The sequence below is a fragment of the Trichosurus vulpecula genome, chromosome 1, assembly GCF_011100635.1.
Source record: "Trichosurus vulpecula isolate mTriVul1 chromosome 1, mTriVul1.pri, whole genome shotgun sequence".
Taxonomy (NCBI): Eukaryota; Metazoa; Chordata; class Mammalia; order Diprotodontia; family Phalangeridae; genus Trichosurus; species Trichosurus vulpecula.
In genome coordinates, this window is record NC_050573.1 from 517,961,750 (window position 1) to 517,982,005 (window position 20,256).

The 20,256-nt window shown below is 37.1% G+C and overlaps 1 protein-coding gene across 1 annotated transcript in view; it reads right to left on the reverse strand.

The window, feature by feature from the left end:
- Positions 1–20,256, reverse strand: part of TRPM6 (transient receptor potential cation channel subfamily M member 6) — a 167,083-nt gene that overhangs the window by 114,512 nt on the left and 32,315 nt on the right. Inside the window, exons 6-8 of the mRNA XM_036748486.1 lie at positions 14,713–14,926; positions 7,189–7,313; positions 4,839–5,010 (exon numbers count right to left, since the gene is read on the reverse strand). Of these exons, the coding sequence (XP_036604381.1) occupies positions 4,839–5,010; positions 7,189–7,313; positions 14,713–14,926 (511 nt within the window). The remainder of the gene's footprint in view (positions 1–4,838; positions 5,011–7,188; positions 7,314–14,712; positions 14,927–20,256) is intronic.

Below are 20,256 nucleotides of genomic sequence, written 5' to 3' on the forward strand. Positions count from 1 at the left end.
GTTAAAACGATATATATCAGAGTCCTCAGAGTGAAATACATCTTCTAAAAAGCTAAACAAAAATAAAAAGGAAAAAAAGGAAATTGAAAAATATATTCAAATTCTATTTTGTATACTGTATTGATTTCTATAGGGTCCAAGAATTTAAAGGTCTGGTTACTACTTTTTAAGGATTACAATTCACTTCTATTTACTGTTTTAAAAGAGCAGCACTGGTAAAGAATTTGTTATTTCCTGATATTACAAAATCTCAAAAAATTGTGTTATTTCTACATTTTTGGTAACAAAGACATAGCTGTCATTCACTGACAGTGAATGATGGGTTTGAAAATTTTTCTTCCTCCGCTTTTTTAGGGTCTTGATTAAAAGTTTGTAGGGGCAGAATGGTAGAGTGGATGGAGTACTAGACTGAGAGTCAGAAAGACTTGAGTTCAAATCCCAATTTGAAATTCACTAGCTGTGTGACCATAGGCAAACCACTTAAATACTCTGTTTCTCAGGCAACTCTCTAGGATTAATCTATCAAGTCATAAACAGTTTCGACGAAACTACAGAAAACACTGAGCGCACTTAAAAATTTAAATACTTTTTTTCCCCTAAAATCAGTAGTTTTTTTTGAACCAAGAAGTCAAAAAGTAATGATTTTTTTTCATATGCCTTTGACCCTTGTATCCAGAGATTCTAATAAGTTAAAGGATTTTTATGATTATGATATATTGTTATGTAATATGGGCCTTTGTGAATTTAATTCTATTTTTTTAATTTATACGTGTTAATTTGATGTCCACTTTTATTAAATATGCTCAGCATTAATTAAAAATGGCAAACTACAATTTTTAAAAAATCATACCATTGAGTCTTTTCTTTGCACTCCTCCCTTTCATTCTCCTCCTTCAAAATGAATGAGATTTCCCCAATTTGGTATCAGGGACTGTTTCACTGTAATCATTGTAGCCTCAGCACCTGGAACAGTGCCTGGCACACAGTAAACACTTCAAAAATGCTTGTTGAATTAATGAATGAATAAATGAAAATTGCAACATCATTCAGATGTTGAAGTGAATTGGACTTTTCAAACGATTCAGGTTTATTTTATATGCTGACATAATGGATGATTTAAATATTCAGAACAATTAAATCCAGACAGACACTGCCAAAACACCATCATGTATGATCTGAAGCTTTAACTCCTTTGTGACCTACTAGGAACTCCCTAAGACCTTGGGATATTATAGACAATACAGTAGAATTACTTGTATGTTCTATTAGCTATTTCCATACTGTTGTATCACCAACAGAACATTTTCTATATTTTCAAAATTCTATCACTATGGTGCTTTTTATTTCAAAATAGGAACCAGATACTTTTACTATAACTATTATCATATTAATAAAGACATGAAACTATTTGTTACTGTAACTATGATTTTTAACATCATTCTCCCCAAAAAGGGACAAATCATCTCATAAATGTATTATGTTATTAAAAAGCCTGAGAACACTGCTATTCGAATTTTTATGTGGCAGAAAAAACTCAAATCCCTCTAAAGAGAAAAACATTTATTTTTGTTTCCTAGGTGTCCTGCCAATACTGTGGACATTAGTTTGCATCCATCATAGGCATTTTTTTTTAAGGGATTGATTTCTGAAGGGTCATGGTAAAGTGAACTCATGCGTCGCTGGAGTGATCACACATACAGTATGAGACTATCAAAATAAATGTCTCCTGTAACACTAGTAAAGACACAAGAGAGAAGCCATTCCTCTTTGGGGAGACTTAGATTGTAGAAAGGCTGGTATTTTGTTTTGTTTTTTTCTTAACGACTATAATCCATGCCTTCAAACTCAAAACCGTCAGCACACAGTTTTGGAAAAGAAACTAAGCTATATTGGCTGTGTTCCAAACAGTTGAACCTAGTGACTTCTACAGCCATTTGAATTTTTTTTTTAGCAATTTCATTAATTGTATTAGGTCTCAGTACAAAGTGGTCTATTCAGTTTCTTTCCTCAAATCCCAGCCACGATCAAGAATTCTTATTTGCCTGATTGAAAAGCAATGGAGGGAGCAACACAAAGAAATAAGGTGTCATCCTATCACTAATGGATGAATGAATGGTTGGTATAGCATTCCCATTCTGTCCACTTTAGAACAAAAGAAAACAATATGATAGTACCTTTGCGCAGCGTGCCTTGTCCCTTAGTAAGGAGACCAGCTCTGTGTTCTGAGTAATGCTTATGCCATGCTTTTTAAAAACAACGTCCTTGCAACCACTAATTTTTAAAGTACGGTTGGATCAACCCCATCATTAAAGAAAAGAACAGCACCCTGAAGATGACCCTGAACCTAGGTCTTCTTGTGCTACATCCACTATATCACACTGCCCTAAATTTTGTTTTTACTAGAAATCAAAAACTAAAATTAATTGATTTCCAAAATGAAATCTTGGAAGTTTTAAAGTCCTTGAAGGAAACATCTCTGTCTGTGGCTATACAGGACATATAAATCCAAGGGAACTTCACAGGAAATTAGAGAATTATACCAATGAGCCTGGAAGAATTGTTGAAAGCCCACTGCAGAGTTCAGCCAAAAAAATCAACCAACAAGTAAGTAATTTATTTTTTTTAGCATGCATAGTTCAATTTATTTGTTCATAAAAAACATATACAAGTAAGCAATTTATTAAGGACCTTCTGTATGTCAGGTATTGCATTATGCCTAAGGAGTTTCAAATGGACTTCCCTGCCCTGAAAGAGGTTGGGGACAGGGCATGGAGTAGGTCACAACATGTACACATATTTTGTTTACACACATTTTGTTGTTTTTGTTCAATTGTGTTCAACTCTTTGTGACCCCTTTTGGTGTTTTCTTGGCAAAGATACCGGAGGGGTTTGTCATTTCCTTCTCCAGCTCATTTTACAGATGAGGAAACTGAGGCAAACAGCTAGTACATGTCTAAGGCCAAATTTAAAGTCAGGAAGATAAGTTTTTTTGCCTCTAGGCCTGGCACTCTATCTGCTGTGCCACCTAGCTGAGTATAGGGTGATGCGGGGAAACAGGCAACAACAGCTATGGGGAACCTTGCGTATTCCAACAGGTAAGCCTCCGTCAAAATGTCTAAGTAGATTACATTTATCTTAAGAACCACAGTTTTGTACCATTTTTCCCCTAGTGGGTTCCTCTCTTCCCTTTCATCCCCACCACCCCAGCCATTCCAGGAACTTTCATCTCCCTTCTGTAATCGAAGCCTACCCCTCAGCTCCTTCATCCATCCTATGGTATTGATGCGGTTTACTCATTACTTTTCTAAGGTCATGGGAGGTGGGGGCTGGTTTGTTCTGCTCTTTGTGACCTGTGATTTCATTGGTGAAGTCCACTACCCACATGGAAACCCTTTCAACCAATATCAAACAGAAACTGTTTCACAACTTAGAGCGTTAGAGAGTTGCCTAGGCCCTGGAGATGTGCGCTGACTTCCCCAGGGTGATACAACCTTTGTGTGTCAGAAGCAGGACCTGAACCTAGGTCTTCCTTTTCTATATCCAGTATAATACGTTGCCCTAAATTCTGTTTTTAAGAAGAATCAAAAACTAAAATTAAAGAGATTTCAAGCATATGCCATTAGTCTAGAAGAACATAAGGTCTTCTTTCCAGGATTACTTCTTGGTAACGATTATATTAGTAACTCTAGTATTTCTCCAGTGAGATCTCTTTTATATCCATAATAACATAACTATAAATAACAACTAGTATTTACGTAGGGCATTAAGGTTTGCAAAGAACTTTACAACTATTTTCTTTTTTTTTTTAATCCTCTCAACCCTTAGAGTTAGATACCATTATTATCTCCATTTTACAGATGAGGAAACTGAGACAGAGGTTAAGTGACTCACCCAAAGCCACACATCTAACATCTGAAGTCCTATTTGAACTCATACCATTGTGCCACCTAGCTTCGTGTTTCATGGGCTATGGAGGAAAAAAGGACGAAGCTCCTCCCCTAAATTTAAAAGCTTCACTTCCCCTGCCACCACCTTGATTAAGACCTATTATTTCCCTGCTAGATTGTTACAGTAGCTTCTTAACTGATCTCCTAGACTCCAAGCTCTTTTTCAATTCCCCTACATCTTTGACTATTCTTCCTAAAACACTATTTTGATCATTCTGCTCCCCTACTCAAAAATCTTCAGTGGCTCCCAGATGCCTTCACTACTTTACTATCAAGAACTTATATATCCCATCACGTCCCTATCTATCTAAACTTTTATAGACTTTTATAAACTTTTATAGACTTTTATAAACTTTTATAGACTTTTATAAACTTTTATACCACATAATTAAGCATTTAGCTAGGTCCCAACTTGTAAATATGTATTGTCACAATATGCAAATTATGACAACTGTTGCCAATCCAATGGAAATACTCAGGGCAAATTTGAATGTGACCACTTCAAGGGGAATTCATTATTCCCACTAATACATTCTATATCATTCTGTTCACTGTGATCGAATGCATATTAGTTTTGTTCCCTTTTCTTCCTATTTACTGCAGACAGGTGGTGGTATAGTAGATAGACTGCTTGGCCTGGAAGTAAAGAAGGATTGAATCTAGATTCTATGTCAGACATACACTAGCTACATAAACACGAGCAAGTTGTTTAATTTCTCTTAGCCTGTTTCCTCATATGAAAAATGAGAGCATTACACTTGATGCCTCTAAGTTTTTTCCCAACTCTACGTCTATGATCCGATAAGCTCCACGGCACCTTCTTTGCTCATACTATAGTATGAATAAATTATTCAATAAATAGTTGTTGACCAACAGCCGAGCAATACTTACGGGAATGTATTTTTTGCAAAGACAGGTGTTTTTCTAGGTTCCTTCTCAGTTTCATCTCATTTCCATATTTCCCCACGGTACCATCATCCGACAGAATGAAATGTGAGTGCATGGTGTTGAGGGTGGTCAGCTTGCTAAGAGGATTGCCCAGAGTCTGATACAGGCGGACCCCCTGAGTGATTAAAGGGAACAAAAAGCGATCCGGAATGATTACAAAGGTCCAAACCTGAGTGTGAAAATCATAAAGTTGTAAAGTGAATGAATCCCAATGAATTCCAAAACCAAACGAACTCTATAGGAAGGTCTCAGATATACACAAAGCAAGAGGATACACAACTCTTTAAGACCATCGACTGAAGATAAGATACCAATCCACAACGGCAGAAGAAATTACTTGGAGATGGGAAGAATCCCTTTAACCAGGAAAATGACAAGGTCCAGTTAAAAAAAATGAAAAACATATACAAAATATGGAAACCTGAGTGCCTTTACCTGAAGCTTCTTGTTTCACTAGAATAATAACAACAATAATGATGATAATTATAATAATAGAAGCATCATGGTATAGCAGATGGAGTGCTGGGCTTGGACTCAAGAAGACAGAAAATCTTGGTTTTGAATGATTAAAGGAATGAGCACTTATTAAGCACATACTGTGTGCAAAGCACTGTACTACACAGAGAAAAGTTAGACAGTCTCCACACTTCAGGAATTCACATTCTCACAGAATCACAAAGTTAAGTAACAGAGGCGGGTACATATCTTCTAGAATCCAAGCTCAGCAGTTCTTTCTGCCCCCAGTGCTTAGCTTGACCCCTGACCTATAGTAAATGCTTAATTAGTGCTTGCTGCCTTTTGACTTGACCCTGGGGCAAGTCCCTTGACCTCTAGGTGCCTTGGGCTATTCTATAGAACTTATCTACTAAAGTCATAGAGCTCATAGATTTGGAGTTACCTACATTAAAGAAATCATAACTCCCAGCGATTCCTAGTAATGAAAATAACTCTGCTACTTCAATTCCGGTGTATCCAGTCAATTAATATCCCAAATCAAAAGAATAGCCATAAACAGATGAAATAGCAATTTACCCTATAGAAAACATAAGCATCATCTTCTTCAGTAATTCTATACAAGGATCCATGATTTTTTCAGATGTAGAAATTCTTTTCCCCAGTACATGTCACTCCAATCCTTCCCAGTCCTTTTATACACTAGAAATAGCCTCCACTGGGCCTCTCCTCCCAGAACTTCTGTTTAAGAAGGTCACCCAGTCCCAATATGTCTTCATTCTAGGGATTTTCTCTACCATGACATCCTTCCCTGTTCAGCTTCCACCTATGTGGTATGTTCTCTCTTTTTAGTCAAGGACTGTCTTTCTTTCTGTTTGTATTTGTTTTCAAGTGTTTAATAAATAGTTTTTGATTGACCGAACTATATAATGTCTCATTCAGTTCCCTCTCTGCTTTAGTGAATGGAGTGCTACAACTGGAGTCAGAAAGGTCTCAGTTCAAATCCTATCTCCAGTGCTTACTAGCTGTCTTATCATGGGCAAGATACTTTACCATTCTAAGCCTCAGTTTCCGTATCTGCAAGATGGAGACAATCATATATCTATAGTATCCACTTCACAAGGTTGCTGTGTCTACATCTCAGGACAGAGATTCCAATAAGTTAACAGATATAAAGGACTTTGAAAATCTTAAGGCACAATATAAATATCAGTTATTGGCAGTAGCGGTGGTGGTAGTAGTAGTCATAGTAGTAGTAATAGTAGAAGGCGATGATGATGATGATGATGATGATGATGATGGTGATGATGGTGGTGGTGATGATGATGCTATCCTTTATAAGTAGCTATGGCTGAACCTTCTGCTGATGTGTCCCAAACACCAACATTTATTATGAACCTACTATGCATACAACTCTCACCTAAACTACTTCAGCAACTACCAAACCTAGAGTTTGATAAAAACTAATCATCTGAAAGAACTGAAGCAATCAGAACCACCCTGGTGATTATTTGTTTTCAGGTCAATATTTTCTTTTATATAGGATTAAATACTTCAAGGAACACTCAGACATAAGAACTCACTAGGACAGCCAATATTACACATTTTTAGAAGTGTGACATCCTAACAATCTACAAGAAGGTGCTCTTCTTAACAACGCAATTACTGCTGTCTTGTCAGAGTAGAAAACTATTTGACAATTACTCTTCATAATCAAAATCATAATAATTCACTAGCAAGAAAGCTTTTCTCTTATGAGAAGAAAAATAGGTTTCTTCATCCTATCACCATTAAAAACAAGAAAAAGTAGTTAACTTTTTTAAAGGCTTACTTTACTCACATCTTTCCCAATAAGATCCTTCTGGTTCGCAATGATTCCCCAAGGAGGGATTCCAACTGTCCAGATTTTCCTGAGGCACTGAGAGGAATGTGCTTTGAGGGCGTCCCCAACATGCTTGGAGACTCCTATAAATATTCAGTTCAAAGGTCAAACATTAAGTCCTGCTAATTCTCATTGTGTCCTTTTACCTCCCAAACCCCCTTTAGACTTTAATGTAGAACACAGTGGTTTGAAGAGAGGAAGACGAAAGAGAGACTATACATTGTTCCCCCTTGCAAGCAGATGTTTCAAGTAGGTGGCCCCCAGCACCTTCAATTTCTCCCAATCAATCAATCAACATTTATTAAACACCTACCATGTGCCAGGGACTCTGCTAAGTACCAGGGATACAAAAAGAGACAAAAGACAGTCACTGCCCTCAAAGAGCTCAAATCTAATCCAGTGCTTCCCCTCATCCCTTTCAAGGTTCTCTTCCTCTCATGAAGTAAGTTTCTCCCCCTTATCCCAATCCTCCTTCAGAGCCTTCTTTGTGTTGGTATCACCTTCCTCACTGGACACCTGATCCACACGCTCAATATTCTCCTTCTGTCCTTTGCTTACCTTAACTCTTTCATGTCATATCCCCACTAGAACCATGAGATTACAGATTCGGAGCTGGAAGGGACCTCACGGATTCTCAAATTTGATCCCCTCATTATGCAGCCCCTCTGGGGCCCAGAGAGGTTAAGTGACTTAACCAATGTCACATAGTAATTGTTGGAGGGAAGATTCAAATCCAGGTCTTTCTGATTTCAAATCTAGAACCCATCTGCTACACCACTTCCTTTTCTCAACAGAAAACCATTATAAGTATGCCCTTCCATGTCTTCTTTTCAGGCACTGGACTTCCCTTCATTCCTCTGCACCCAAACCCCCATTTCAAATAAAAGTTGTATGGAAACATACTACTTTTTTACCTCAGAGCTCTCCCTCTTTTATGTGAGATAATTTCTGTCATTCTTCCTCTCTCTTCCTCATCTCCCAGTGCATCTCTATCTCTCACCCCTTAATTTTTTTTTTAAGTCATCCCATCATAGTCAACTCACACCCATGCCCTCTGTCTATGGATACTCTTTCTAACTGCCCTAATAATGATAAAGTTCTTAGGAATTAAAATTAACATCTTCCAATACAGGATTGTTAATGGTTTAACCTTACTGAATAACTTATAATTTCTCTTTCCTGTTTACCCTTTTATGCCTTTCTTGAGTCTTGTATTTGACAGTCAAATTTTCTATTGAGCTCTGTTTTTGTCATCAGAATGCTTAAAAGTTCTCTATTTAATTAAATATCCATTTTCTCTCCAATGGATTATACCTAGTTTTGCTGAATAAGTTATTCTTGGTTGTAATCCTAGGTCCTTTGCCTTTCAGAATATCATATTCCAAGCCCTCCAATCCTATAATGTGAAAGCTACTAAATTTTGTGTATCTGACTATGGCTCCATAATATCTGAATTTTTTCTTGCTGATTACTTCCAATATTTTCTCCTTGTCCTAGGGGCTCTGGAATAATATTCCTAGGGGTTTTCATTTTGGGATTGCTTTTAGGAGGTGATCAGTAGATCCTTTTAATTTTTATTTTACCCTCTGGTTCTAGTATATCAAGGCAGTTTTCCTTGATAATTTCTTGAAACATGATGTCTAGGTTCTTTTTTATGAACATGGCTTTCAGGTAATACAATAATGCTTAAATTATTTCTCCTCAATCTATTTTCTAGAACAGTTGTTTTTCCAATGAAATATTTCAATTTTTTCCTATTTTTTATTTTGTTTTACTCTTTCTTGATGTCTCATATAGTCATTAACTTCCATATGCCCAATTCTAATTTTGAAGGAATTATTTTCTTCAGTGAACCTTTGTACCTCTTCTTCCATTCGGCCAATTCTTCCTACAGAGCTATTTTCTTCAGTAAATTTTTGTACCTCTTTCCATTTGGCCAAGTCTGCTTTTTATGGAGTTCTTCTCTTAAGTGGATTTTTGTACCTCTTTTACCATTTGGCCAATTATGATTTGCAAAGTTGTTGTTTTCTTCAGGTTTGTGTGTGTGTGTGTGTGTGTGTGTGTGTCTTTTACCAAGAAGTCAACTCTTTTCATAATTTTCTTGCATTCCTCTCATTTCTTTTCCCAATTTTTCCTCTGCCTTTCTTACTTCATTTTTAAAATCTTTTTTGAGGTCTTCCAGGAATTCTTTTTGAGTTTATGTTTAATTCACATTTTTCTTTGAGGCTTTTCTTGTAGCTGTTCTGACATTGTTGTCTTCTTCTAAATTTGTTTCTTGAGCTTCCCTGTCACCATGGTAACTCCTTATGGTCAGGTTCTTTTTTTGCTCATTTTTCCAGCCTATTTCTTGACTTTTAATTTCATGTTAAAGTTGGGCTCTACTCCTGGCATGGAGGGGGCACTGTCCCAAGCTTCAGGTTTTTCATGCTTCTGTTTTCAGAGCTAGTTCTTGGGATCTATAAATTTTTAATGCTTCCAGGGTGGTATGATCTAAGGAGGGGTGTGGTCACTGCTCTCCTGGCCTATATTCTGGTCTTTACTCAGGAAGGGACATTGTTCCCCTATAACCACAAGTGCTAGTACTCCTCTTGGTCCTGGGACTGTGTGACCAGGTCCCCTAGTCTCCTGCCACCACAATCACTAATGCTCCTTTCTGCCTCGGAATTGAAACCAAGAACCTAATTGCCTTGTAAGGGATCACAAGCACTCTTTTCTACCCTCGAACTGTGACCAGGACCCCTGTTTTCTTTCAGCCACAAGCACTAGTGCTCCTCTTCACTCTAGGAATGTGGCCTGGAACTGCGTACGGGCAATGCAACAGAGTCCTGAACCCAGCATCCACAGAGGATCTTCTGTAATCTCTTTCTGATCCCTTTACCATCTGTGGGCTGCTAGCTCCTGAAGCTATTGCTGCTGCTCATGTAACACATCCATGGCCTGCGGGTGGTGTGGTAGTGTGCCTGCACTGTGCTCCAGGCCCACCACCACTCTGGTGAGGCAGGTCTTTCCTGTCAAACTCCTAAGTTGTCTTGGGATGGAAAATTATTTCATCCGACCTTTTGTTGGTTCAGCATTTCAGAACTAGATCTGAGCCATTATTTTAAAGCTGTCTGGAGGAGAATTTGGGAGAGTTCAGGTGAGTTTCTGCTCCTACTCCTCCATCTTGGCTCTACTCTTTGGGATCTTTTTTGAAAGTCACTCTAAAGTAAACTATCTTCATCATTGCCAAGATCTTAAAACTTCAAGCATGTACCTCAGACAAAGCCTTGCTCAATTTCATCTATTTCTTTTATTCCCCAAATTCCATCTTCTCCTCCATCTTTTTGGTAGAAATAAAATACCCAGTTTAAAATGACTTAGAAATCAAGTACAATTTTCTGTTCCTTATAAAGATGTGAACAGAATATACCCCAGGAAAATGTGAAAAGGCACCATTCAATCACCCATAAATGACAGGATAAAACCTCCCCCTTTTCTTAATCTTCTACTTCCTTTTCATCAGACTTCTGGCAATTTTTCTATATATTCATCCAAAGGGCATTTATTGAGAACTGGCCACCTATAAGGCATTGTGCTAGGTACACATTTGTGAAACAAAACCATCTAGTACTTGATAATCTAGTAGGAAATATATTATTCTGAAATATAGCAGCATTTTATTTACAGCTTTTTTGTGGCACATAATCTACCTTGTATTAGTAAGTAAGTTTTTTTGTAAGTTTCAACTGTCTTATTAGAATACAAGTAAGCACCTTGAGGGCAAGAAGCAGGTACTATTTTTTTCTCAGATGAAGCACAAGCAAAATTAGATTTATTTAAAGAGATAAACAGTAATATTTTGTTAAAAAGGTTCCACAGACAATGAAGTAATATCAGTAGTGAACATATATGTATCAAATGTCATAGCTGAGTGATTCTCAGCAAAGCTGCAAATTCCTTAAAAGTGGCAACCGTCTCACATTTCCCTGTTACATACTTCATCATACCTGAGAAATTGCTAGATTCAAAGTAAACTGATGATTTTCCTCAACAGTATCAGAATCCCTTTCTATAGTCCTTACTCATTCTCTCAGTGCTAGCAATCTCACTGCTAAGAGAAGCATAGCCCTAGACTGACTAGTCTTGGACAAGTAGACGTGTTTTATGTTTTAAGAATCCACGACTTTCAGGGATGTAATGTCAGACTTGAAGCAGGTGTTATTTATCTTTAAATTTGACATATTGACTAGTACAGTGCCTTATGCATTCGTTAAAGACCTGTAACTTCACTGGCATAAGTACGGGGAAACTCCTTCCACCAAAACAAGTCACCTTCCCTGCAATTTATAGTCATAGAGAAGTTTCCTAGAGCACTGGAAGGTTAAATGTTTTGCCCAAGGTCACACTACCAGTATATGTCAATGGGAGAACTTGAACGCAGCTCTTTCTCAATTCAAGGCCAACTCTCTGCTCATTATACCACACTGTCTCTAAATGCCTTGTACACACTCCAAAATGCTTGAAAAAATGAACTACAACATGATACAAAGCAGCATATGCTAATAATATGCAAATAAATGAGCAATAATTCAAAAGAGGAGGCTATTTCCAAATGTAGTAATTAAGAAAAGCTTCATTAAGGAGAATGGGAATCAAATCAAAAAGAATGGAAAGTACTGATAGGCAGAGAAGAGAGGAGGAAATGCAAACAGAGCAACATAAGCAAAGACACAGAGATGGAAGAGTATAAATAACTGTCAGAAATATCAAAGTACATGGAGCTTTCGGGTACAAAATATTTATTAGAGGAGGAGGGGAAGATAATATTGGAAAGCCCCATAGAAGTCAAATGTTAGAGGGCCTTGAATAATAAGCTAAAGAATTCTAAACTAAGCAATGTAGATCCACTGACAGGTTAAAGTTACGTGATTAAAGCTGTCATTTGTAGTATTTGTAAACTCAGAACAAATGAACCTTTTCCTTCTGTCACCTTTGTTTTAAGCAAAATATCAAGCACCTCTCCTCCATAGGCCTCATGGCTTTGCTGTTCCTGGCACAAGGCACTCCATCTCCCAACTCCAGCATTGTCACTCCCCAATACCTGGGATTCTCTCCCTCCTCATCTCCATCTCCTGGCTCCCCTGGCTTTCTTCAAGTCCCAGCTAAAATCCCACCTTTCATAAGTAGTCTTTCCTGATCTTCCTTTAATGTCAGTGCCTTCTTTCTGAGATTATTTCTAGTTCATCCTAAATATATCTTGTTCATACATAGTAGCCTGTATGTTACTTTCCCCATTAGACTGTGAGTTCCTTACAGTAAGGATGAGTTTTTGTCTTTCTTTGTATTCCCAGCATGTAGCACAAGTGTTTAATAAATGTTCACTGACCAGTATTGTCCATGTATTCAGAACAAATTAGAAGAGGAAGTGGCTGGAATTATGAAAAAATTGGCTAAGAAACTATTATTTGCTACAGGCAATAGGAAATGTGGGGCTGGAGCTCAAAAAAGAGATCTGGTCTATATACATGGATTTGGGAGTCATCTGCATGGAAATGAAAGATAGAGGATAGATAGATGGATAGATAGATAGATAGACAGACAGATATAGACACCTATCTATCTATATCTATCTAGATAGATAGATAGATAGATAGATAGATAGATAGATGATAGGCAGATAGAGAGACAGAGATAGACAGACAGATAGACAGACAGACAGACAGATAGATAGATAGATAAAGATATATAGATAGGTGTCTATATCTATCTAGCTACACACACACACATATTCACTATAGGAGCAAATGAAATCATCAGAGGAAAAGAGAGAGGAAGAGAAGAGAAATGAACTAAGAATGGAATATTTTAAAACGTCCCCCATTTAATAGGCCAAGAGCAAGGGAAATCAGTATAGGAGACAAAGAGTATTACGAGAGGTAGAGGACAAGGATCATGTGGCATAGTTAATTTAGAGGCAGGTCAGAAAAAGGTGAGTGGGTCAGGTAAACTTGGTTCAGTTTAATAAACATTTCTCTTAAGTACTAGGGGAAATACAGAGTTATATGAGGCATGGACTTTGCCCTCATGAAGCTTATAATCTACTTGGAAAATAAGGTATATACATAGTTAACTATAATGCGTAATAATTCATGATAATTGCATTAGAGGAAGAAAAAAGTACAACAGAAAGTCTAAGGAGTAAGGTTATTAACAACAAAGAGACATGAAGGGAATCCTTCATGAGGCAGACGGCATTTGAATTCCATTTTTGTGACTATTAATTTATTTTCATTTGTATTATTTTAATAATTAAAATTAAATACAAAATAAGAAAAGAAAAAAGAAACAAATACTAAAACTAAAATAATACAAAAAAAGAAAAGGAAAAAAAGCATTGTCATGTGCACAGAAGAATATGAGAGGATTAAAATATACATCAATAAATTTTCATTTGAAGAAAGCATATATAATTAATACTACTGAATTCAATTTTAAGACTGCGGGTGGTTCAGTCAATGAAGGGGGAATGGAAAGGCACTCTGGCCATATGGAACAGCATGAGCAAATACACAAGAGTGGGAAATTCCAGGGCATGATGGGGACAGAAAAGTAATCTAATTTGGGTAGAATGGAGAGTAAAGAGAGGGAAGTAAAAATTTTAATTTGAGAGTACCCTGGAAAGGCAGGATATTGACAGATTGGGGAGAGTTTTGAATGGCAGGCAAGAAATTTGAACTTTACTTGAGCATCAACAGAGAGACAATAAAGATGTTTTAGAAGAAGAATGGTATTGCAGAAAAGGAAGATTTGACAGTGGAAAACCTATTAGAAGGGTACTGCAGTAGTCTAGGTAGGTAGCAATGTAGGCTGGTACAAGGATGCTGGCTGTGGGAATAGAGAGGAGGACTCATGGAAGAGATGCCAGAAATGTAAAATCATATAGTAAATAAGTATTGATTATGAAGGTTAGAAGTGAAAGTGTAGAGAGGCATAGGAATCCTCAGCAATGATCTATTTTGATTTAAAAAATGCTAAAATAATATTTTTTTAAATCAGATGCAATATATTCAATAAAATTGCAATACATTTCACTAGAATGAATTGCCCAAAACGTGGACATGACTGCATCAATGAATTGCCGAAAATATGTGCTGACACAATTGTAAGGGAGACTGCATGAACTAAAAATTTCTTTTTTTTTTAATCCTTCCATAATTGGAGACTCAGGAAAGAATAGTGTTTTATTTTTCCTTGCTTCTATGACAGAAAAAAAAATTAACATCCAGTTATTTCATTTTTGCGCTACCAGTATTTTCCAGACAATGCATGAGATATACTTCCCAGTTTGATTTTTCAGGTCACTTAGCTTTGTAACTTAACCCCTCACCAAACACCACATGTTCTAGGATTTCTACAAAAGGTGGATGACATCGTGCCCAGAATGGACCAGACAAAGAGAGAAGGAGGAAATGAAGAGGGCAGATGAAGGCCAGTGGGCCCTACCTGTGTTAATGCCTTCAGTTATTATCCATGCTCCTGTTGTCTCTGCGGCTTTCATTAGCCCTTGACTGAAAACCTGCTTCAGTTTGCGGGGCATCACAAAGTTCTGAATGCCCCCATGAACAGAGATCACAAGCTTTGGCAGTTCCATTTTCCATTCCTTCAACATTAGATGTAATAGCTGCTCCAAATTTGTATCATAAGATGTTCGTATATACTGAAATATAAATATAGACATATAAATAAAACAAATAGTAACAGTAAGCATAATGTTAGAAAAACAGTGAGCCTTTTAATATGACTGTAATTATTAATAATAATTATTATATTATATATTTCTGCATCATATATTAATTATATTGATATCATTTCTTAATAACATGCTGTATGTTGCATGTTATGAAATGTTCATATTATAATGCATATTATTTGTTATAGCTTATGATATAATCATATTATAATACATATTAATAGTATATCATATATTACTTATATGTAATTAATTTTAATAATTGTATATTATAATATATTGGGGCTAATTATTGTTATTATAACTAGTCACAATTGGTTATTAATGCTAAGTGTAAATAGTAATAATCCTAGTTATCATCATTATTATTGATAATAGATAACACTTATACAGCATTTTAAGGTTTGCAAAGTGTTCTTACAAACACTAGTGCATTTGATTCTGACAAACAATCCTGTGAAGTAGACGCTATAATTATCCCTATTTTATAGATGAGAAAACTGAGGAACAGAGAGGGTTAGTGATATATTTCATTCCACTGAGCTGTTTACTACACACACGTGCACACACGCACACACGTGCACGCACACACGCACACACACACACACACACTTAATCTATTTCATGGAACTATAAGTCAATTCCTCTCTTTCCCCCAGTCCTCCTACCATTCCCAAAGCATTTTTATTAAGATTCTTGAGAGGATATGCTAACAGCAACACTCCAGTCAACTACAGTAAACCAATCACTTTATTTTTTTTTATTTAATATATTTAGTTTTCAGCATTGATTTTCACAAGAGTTTAAATTACAGATTTTCTCCCCATTTCTACCCTCCCCCCCACTCCAAGATGGCGTATATTCTGGTTGCCCTGTTCCCCAGTCAGCCCTCCCTTTTGTCACCCCACTCCCCTCCCATCCCCTTTTCCCTTCCTTTCTTGTAGGGCAAGATAAATTTCTACGCCCCATTGCCTGTGTATCTTATTTTCTAGTTGCATGCGAAAACTTTTTTGTTGTTTGTTTTTGAACCTCTGTGTTTAAAACTTTGAGTACCAAATTCTCTCCCCTCTTCCCTTCCCACCCACCCTCCCTAAGAAGTCAAGCAATTCAACATAGGCCACATGTGTATCATTATGTATAACCCTTCCACAATACTCGTGTTGTGAAAGACTAACTATATTTTGCTCCTTCCTAACCTTTCCCCCTTTATTGAATTTTCTCCCTTGACCCTGCCCCTTTTCGAAAGTGTTTGTTTTTGATTACCTCCACCCCCACCTGCCATCCCTTCTATCATCCACCCTTTTTTTATCTTCTTCTTCCTTCTTTTTTCCAGTGGGGTAAGATAAACAATTGAGTATGTATGGTATTCCCTCCTCAGGTCAAATCTGATGAGAGGAAGATTCACTCATTCCCCCTCACCTGACTTCTCTTCCCTTCCTATAGAACTGCTTTTTCTGCCACTTTTATGCAAGATAATTTACCCCATTCTATCTCTCCCTATCTCCCTCTCTCAATATATTCCTCTCTCATCCCTTAATTTGATTTTGTTTCTTTTAGATATCTTCCCTTCATCTTCAACTCACCCCGTGCCCCCCCCCCTCTCTCTCTCTCTCTCTCTCTATATATATATATATATATACACATACATATATACACATACATACACACTCACATATACATATATACATAAACATATAAATATATGAATATTCCCTTCAGCTACCCTAACACTGAGATCTCATGAATCATCATCACACATCACACATCAATACATCATCTTTCCATGTAGGAATGTAAACAAAACAGTTCAACTTTAGTAAGTCCCTTGCAATTTCTTTTTCTTGATTACCTTTTCATGCTTCTCTTGATTCTTGTGTTTGAAAGTCAAATTTCCTATTCAGCTCTGGTCTTTTCACTGAGAAAGCTTGAAAGTCCTTTATTTTATTGAAAATCCATATTTTGCCTTGGAGCATGATACTCAGTTTTGCTGGGTAGGTGATTCTTCGTTTTAATCCTAGCTCCATTGACCTCCGGAATATCGTATTCCAAGCCCTTAAATCTCTTAATGTAGAAGTTGCTAGATCTTGGGTTATTCTGATTGTGTTTCCACAATATTCAAATTGGTTCTTTCTAGCTGCTTGCAGTATTTTTCCTTGATCTGGGAGCTCTGGAATTTGGCCACAATATTCCTAGGAGATTTCTTTTTGGGATCTATTTGAGGAGGCGATCTGTGGATTCTTTCAATTTCTGTTTTGCCCTGTGGCTCTAGAATATCAGGGCAGTTCTCCTTGATGATTTCTTGAAAGATGATATCTAGGCTCTTTTTTTGATCATGGCTTTCAGGTAGTCCAATAATTTTTAAATTATCTCTCCTGGATCTATTTTCCAGGTCAGTGGTTTTTCCAATGAGATATTTCACATTGTCTTCCATTTTTTCATTCCTTTGGTTCTGTTTTACAATATCTTGATTTCTCATAAAGTCACTAGCTTCCACTTGCTCCAACCTAATTTTTAAGGTAGTATTTTCTTCAGTGGTCTTTTGGACCTCCTTTTCCATTTGGCTAATTCTGCCTTTCAAGGCATTCTTCTCCTCATTGGCTTTTTGGAGCTCTTTTGCCATTTGAGTTAGTCTATTTTTTAAGGTGTTGTTTTCTTCAGTGTATTTTTCAGCATTTTGGGGGGTCTCCTTTAGCAGGTCATTGACTTGTTTTTCATGGTTTTCTCATATCCTTCTCATTTCTCTTCCCAATTTTTCCTCTACTTCTCTAATTTGCTTTTCCAAATCTTTTTTGAGCTTTTCCATGGCCTAAGACCAGTTCATGTTTTTCTTGGAGGCTTTTGTTGTAGGCTCTTTGACTTTGTTGACTTCTTCTGGCTGTATGTTTTGGTCTTCTTTGTCACCAAAGTCTGAGACTGAATCTGGGTGTGTTTTTGCTGCCTGGCCATGTTCCCAACCAACTAACTTGACCCTTGAGTTTTTCAGCAGGGTATGACTGCTTGTAGACTAAAGAGTTCTATGTTCCAAGCTTGGGGGGATGCGCCAGCTCTGCCACACCAACACTCCTCCTTCCCCAAGAACCCCCAACCCGGACTGGACTTAGATCTTCAGCAGGCTGTGCACTCCTGCTCTGATCCGCCACTTAATTCTTCCCACCAGGTGGGCCTGGGGCCAGAAGCAACTGCAGCTGTAGTTCTGTAGCTGCCCCACCTCCGCTGCCCCCGGGGCGGTAGCTGAACCGCAAACTCCTTCCACAAACTCCTTCCACTCCCGCAGCTTTTCCCACTAACCTTCTCTGTTGTCTTTGGTGTTTGTGGGTTGAGAAGTCTGGTAACTGCTGCAGCTCACTGATTTGGGGCACTAGGGCACACTCCGCCCGGCTCCTGGTCTGGTTGGTCCGCGCCACCCAGGCTAGGCTCTGCTCTGCTCCGCTCCCAGCTCCGTGCGGGAGAGACCTCACCCAGAGACCATCCAGGCTGTCCTGTGCTGGAGCGCTGCTTCCCTCTGCTCTTTTGTGGGTTCTGCAGTTCTAAAATTGGTTCAGAGCCATTTTTTATAGGTTTTTGGAGGGACTCAGTGGGGAGCTCACGCTAGTCCCTGCTTTTCAGCCGCCATCTTGGCTCTGCCCCCCCCAAACCAATCAATTTAGCAGATGTATAAATAAAATTAAGGAATAGAATTTTAGTAAATATGGATGATTAGAGATTAGGTTATGTTTCTTTGTTGCCTTTGTTCATAGGACTATTATACACAACCACACAATTTGGAAAATAATTTTTTTGCTACCTTTTGTTTCTATATCATCTATTTCCCACTGTATTTTCCCCCTCTCCCCCTCCCAGAGAGTCATTTCTTACAATTAAGTATGAAGAAAATAAGAAAGGAAAAAAGTCCCATGAAACTTAACAACACCTCAAAATAGTGTAATATTCTAAGCAGTATCTCATACCCATGGTCTCCCACTTCTGCAAAGAAATAGATAAAGGTGTCTTCTCAAATTACTTCTTTCAGGCCAAGCTTGATCATTATCACTTCACAGAATTTAATTCTGATTGTCTTGTTGTTCTTCTTTACATTTACATTACTATATTTATTGTTTATATATTTTAAATTCTGCTTACTTCATATTGCATCAGTTCCTATAAGTCTTCCCAAGCTTTTCTGTATCCATCATATTTCATACACAGCATTAATATTCCATTAAACTCATGTACAACAATTTGTTTAGGCATTCTCCATTTGATAGACATCTAATTTATTTCCAGTGCTTTGCTACCCCCAAAAGTGATGCTGCGTAGCCTAGTAATTTAGATGAGTTAAAATAAGGGATACAAGTATGATCTTTTTAGCTAATATGCTATGAAATTTAAAATTCTGTAATTTTTTAAAATCTAAAATTTTCTTATTTATAATTCCTATTAGAGTATTATGGGAAAACATAATTAACACTTTTTACCCTGTTATTAGCTATTAATTTTTTATACCTAATGAAATGTGGTAATGTTACAAAAAAATCCACAACAGGGAATCCCAAAATAATATATATTTGTTTTAGGGTCATGGGTTCTTGGTATGAAAAGGGATCTCAGATATCAACTAGTCTACCTATCTGATGCATTAGTCAGTCAACCTATCACCTATCTGATGCATTAACTTCTTTACAATATGCCTAACCAAGAGTCATCCAACACTAAATGAAATATACTAGTAAGAAGGAATTCATAATTTCCCAAGGCAGATCATCTAACTTTAGAACAACTCTAATTATTAGGAAGTTCTTGCTAATACCAAGTCAAAATCTAACTCTATAACAGCATCACTAATTCTACCTTATGAGACCAACCAAAATAAATTTATTCCCTCTTTCACAGGATATGTCAAATATTTGAAAACAACAACCTTATTCTCCTCCAACGAAATTTTCTCTTCTCCAGATTACCATCCCCAGTTCCTTTTGACCAATTATTGTTCAAGATGCTTTCAGGTCCTTTGACATCACAGTCAACTTCTACATCAAGAGTTCTTAGCCTGGGGTCTGTGAACTTGTTCTGTTTCTAGATAACTGCATTTCAGTATAATTGGTTTCTTCTCCATTTTTATGCATTTTATTTTAAAGCATTTAAAAATATTATTCTATGAAGGAAACCATAAGCTTTTCTTGATTGCTAAAGAAGTTCATAACACGGAAAATTCTAAGAGAACTTACTCTAGGTGCTTTCCAACTTGTTTTTTTTTTTTGTTTGTTTGTTTGTTTTATTTTGTTTTGGATCAGCCCTGTGATTTCATTGGTAGAGAGAAT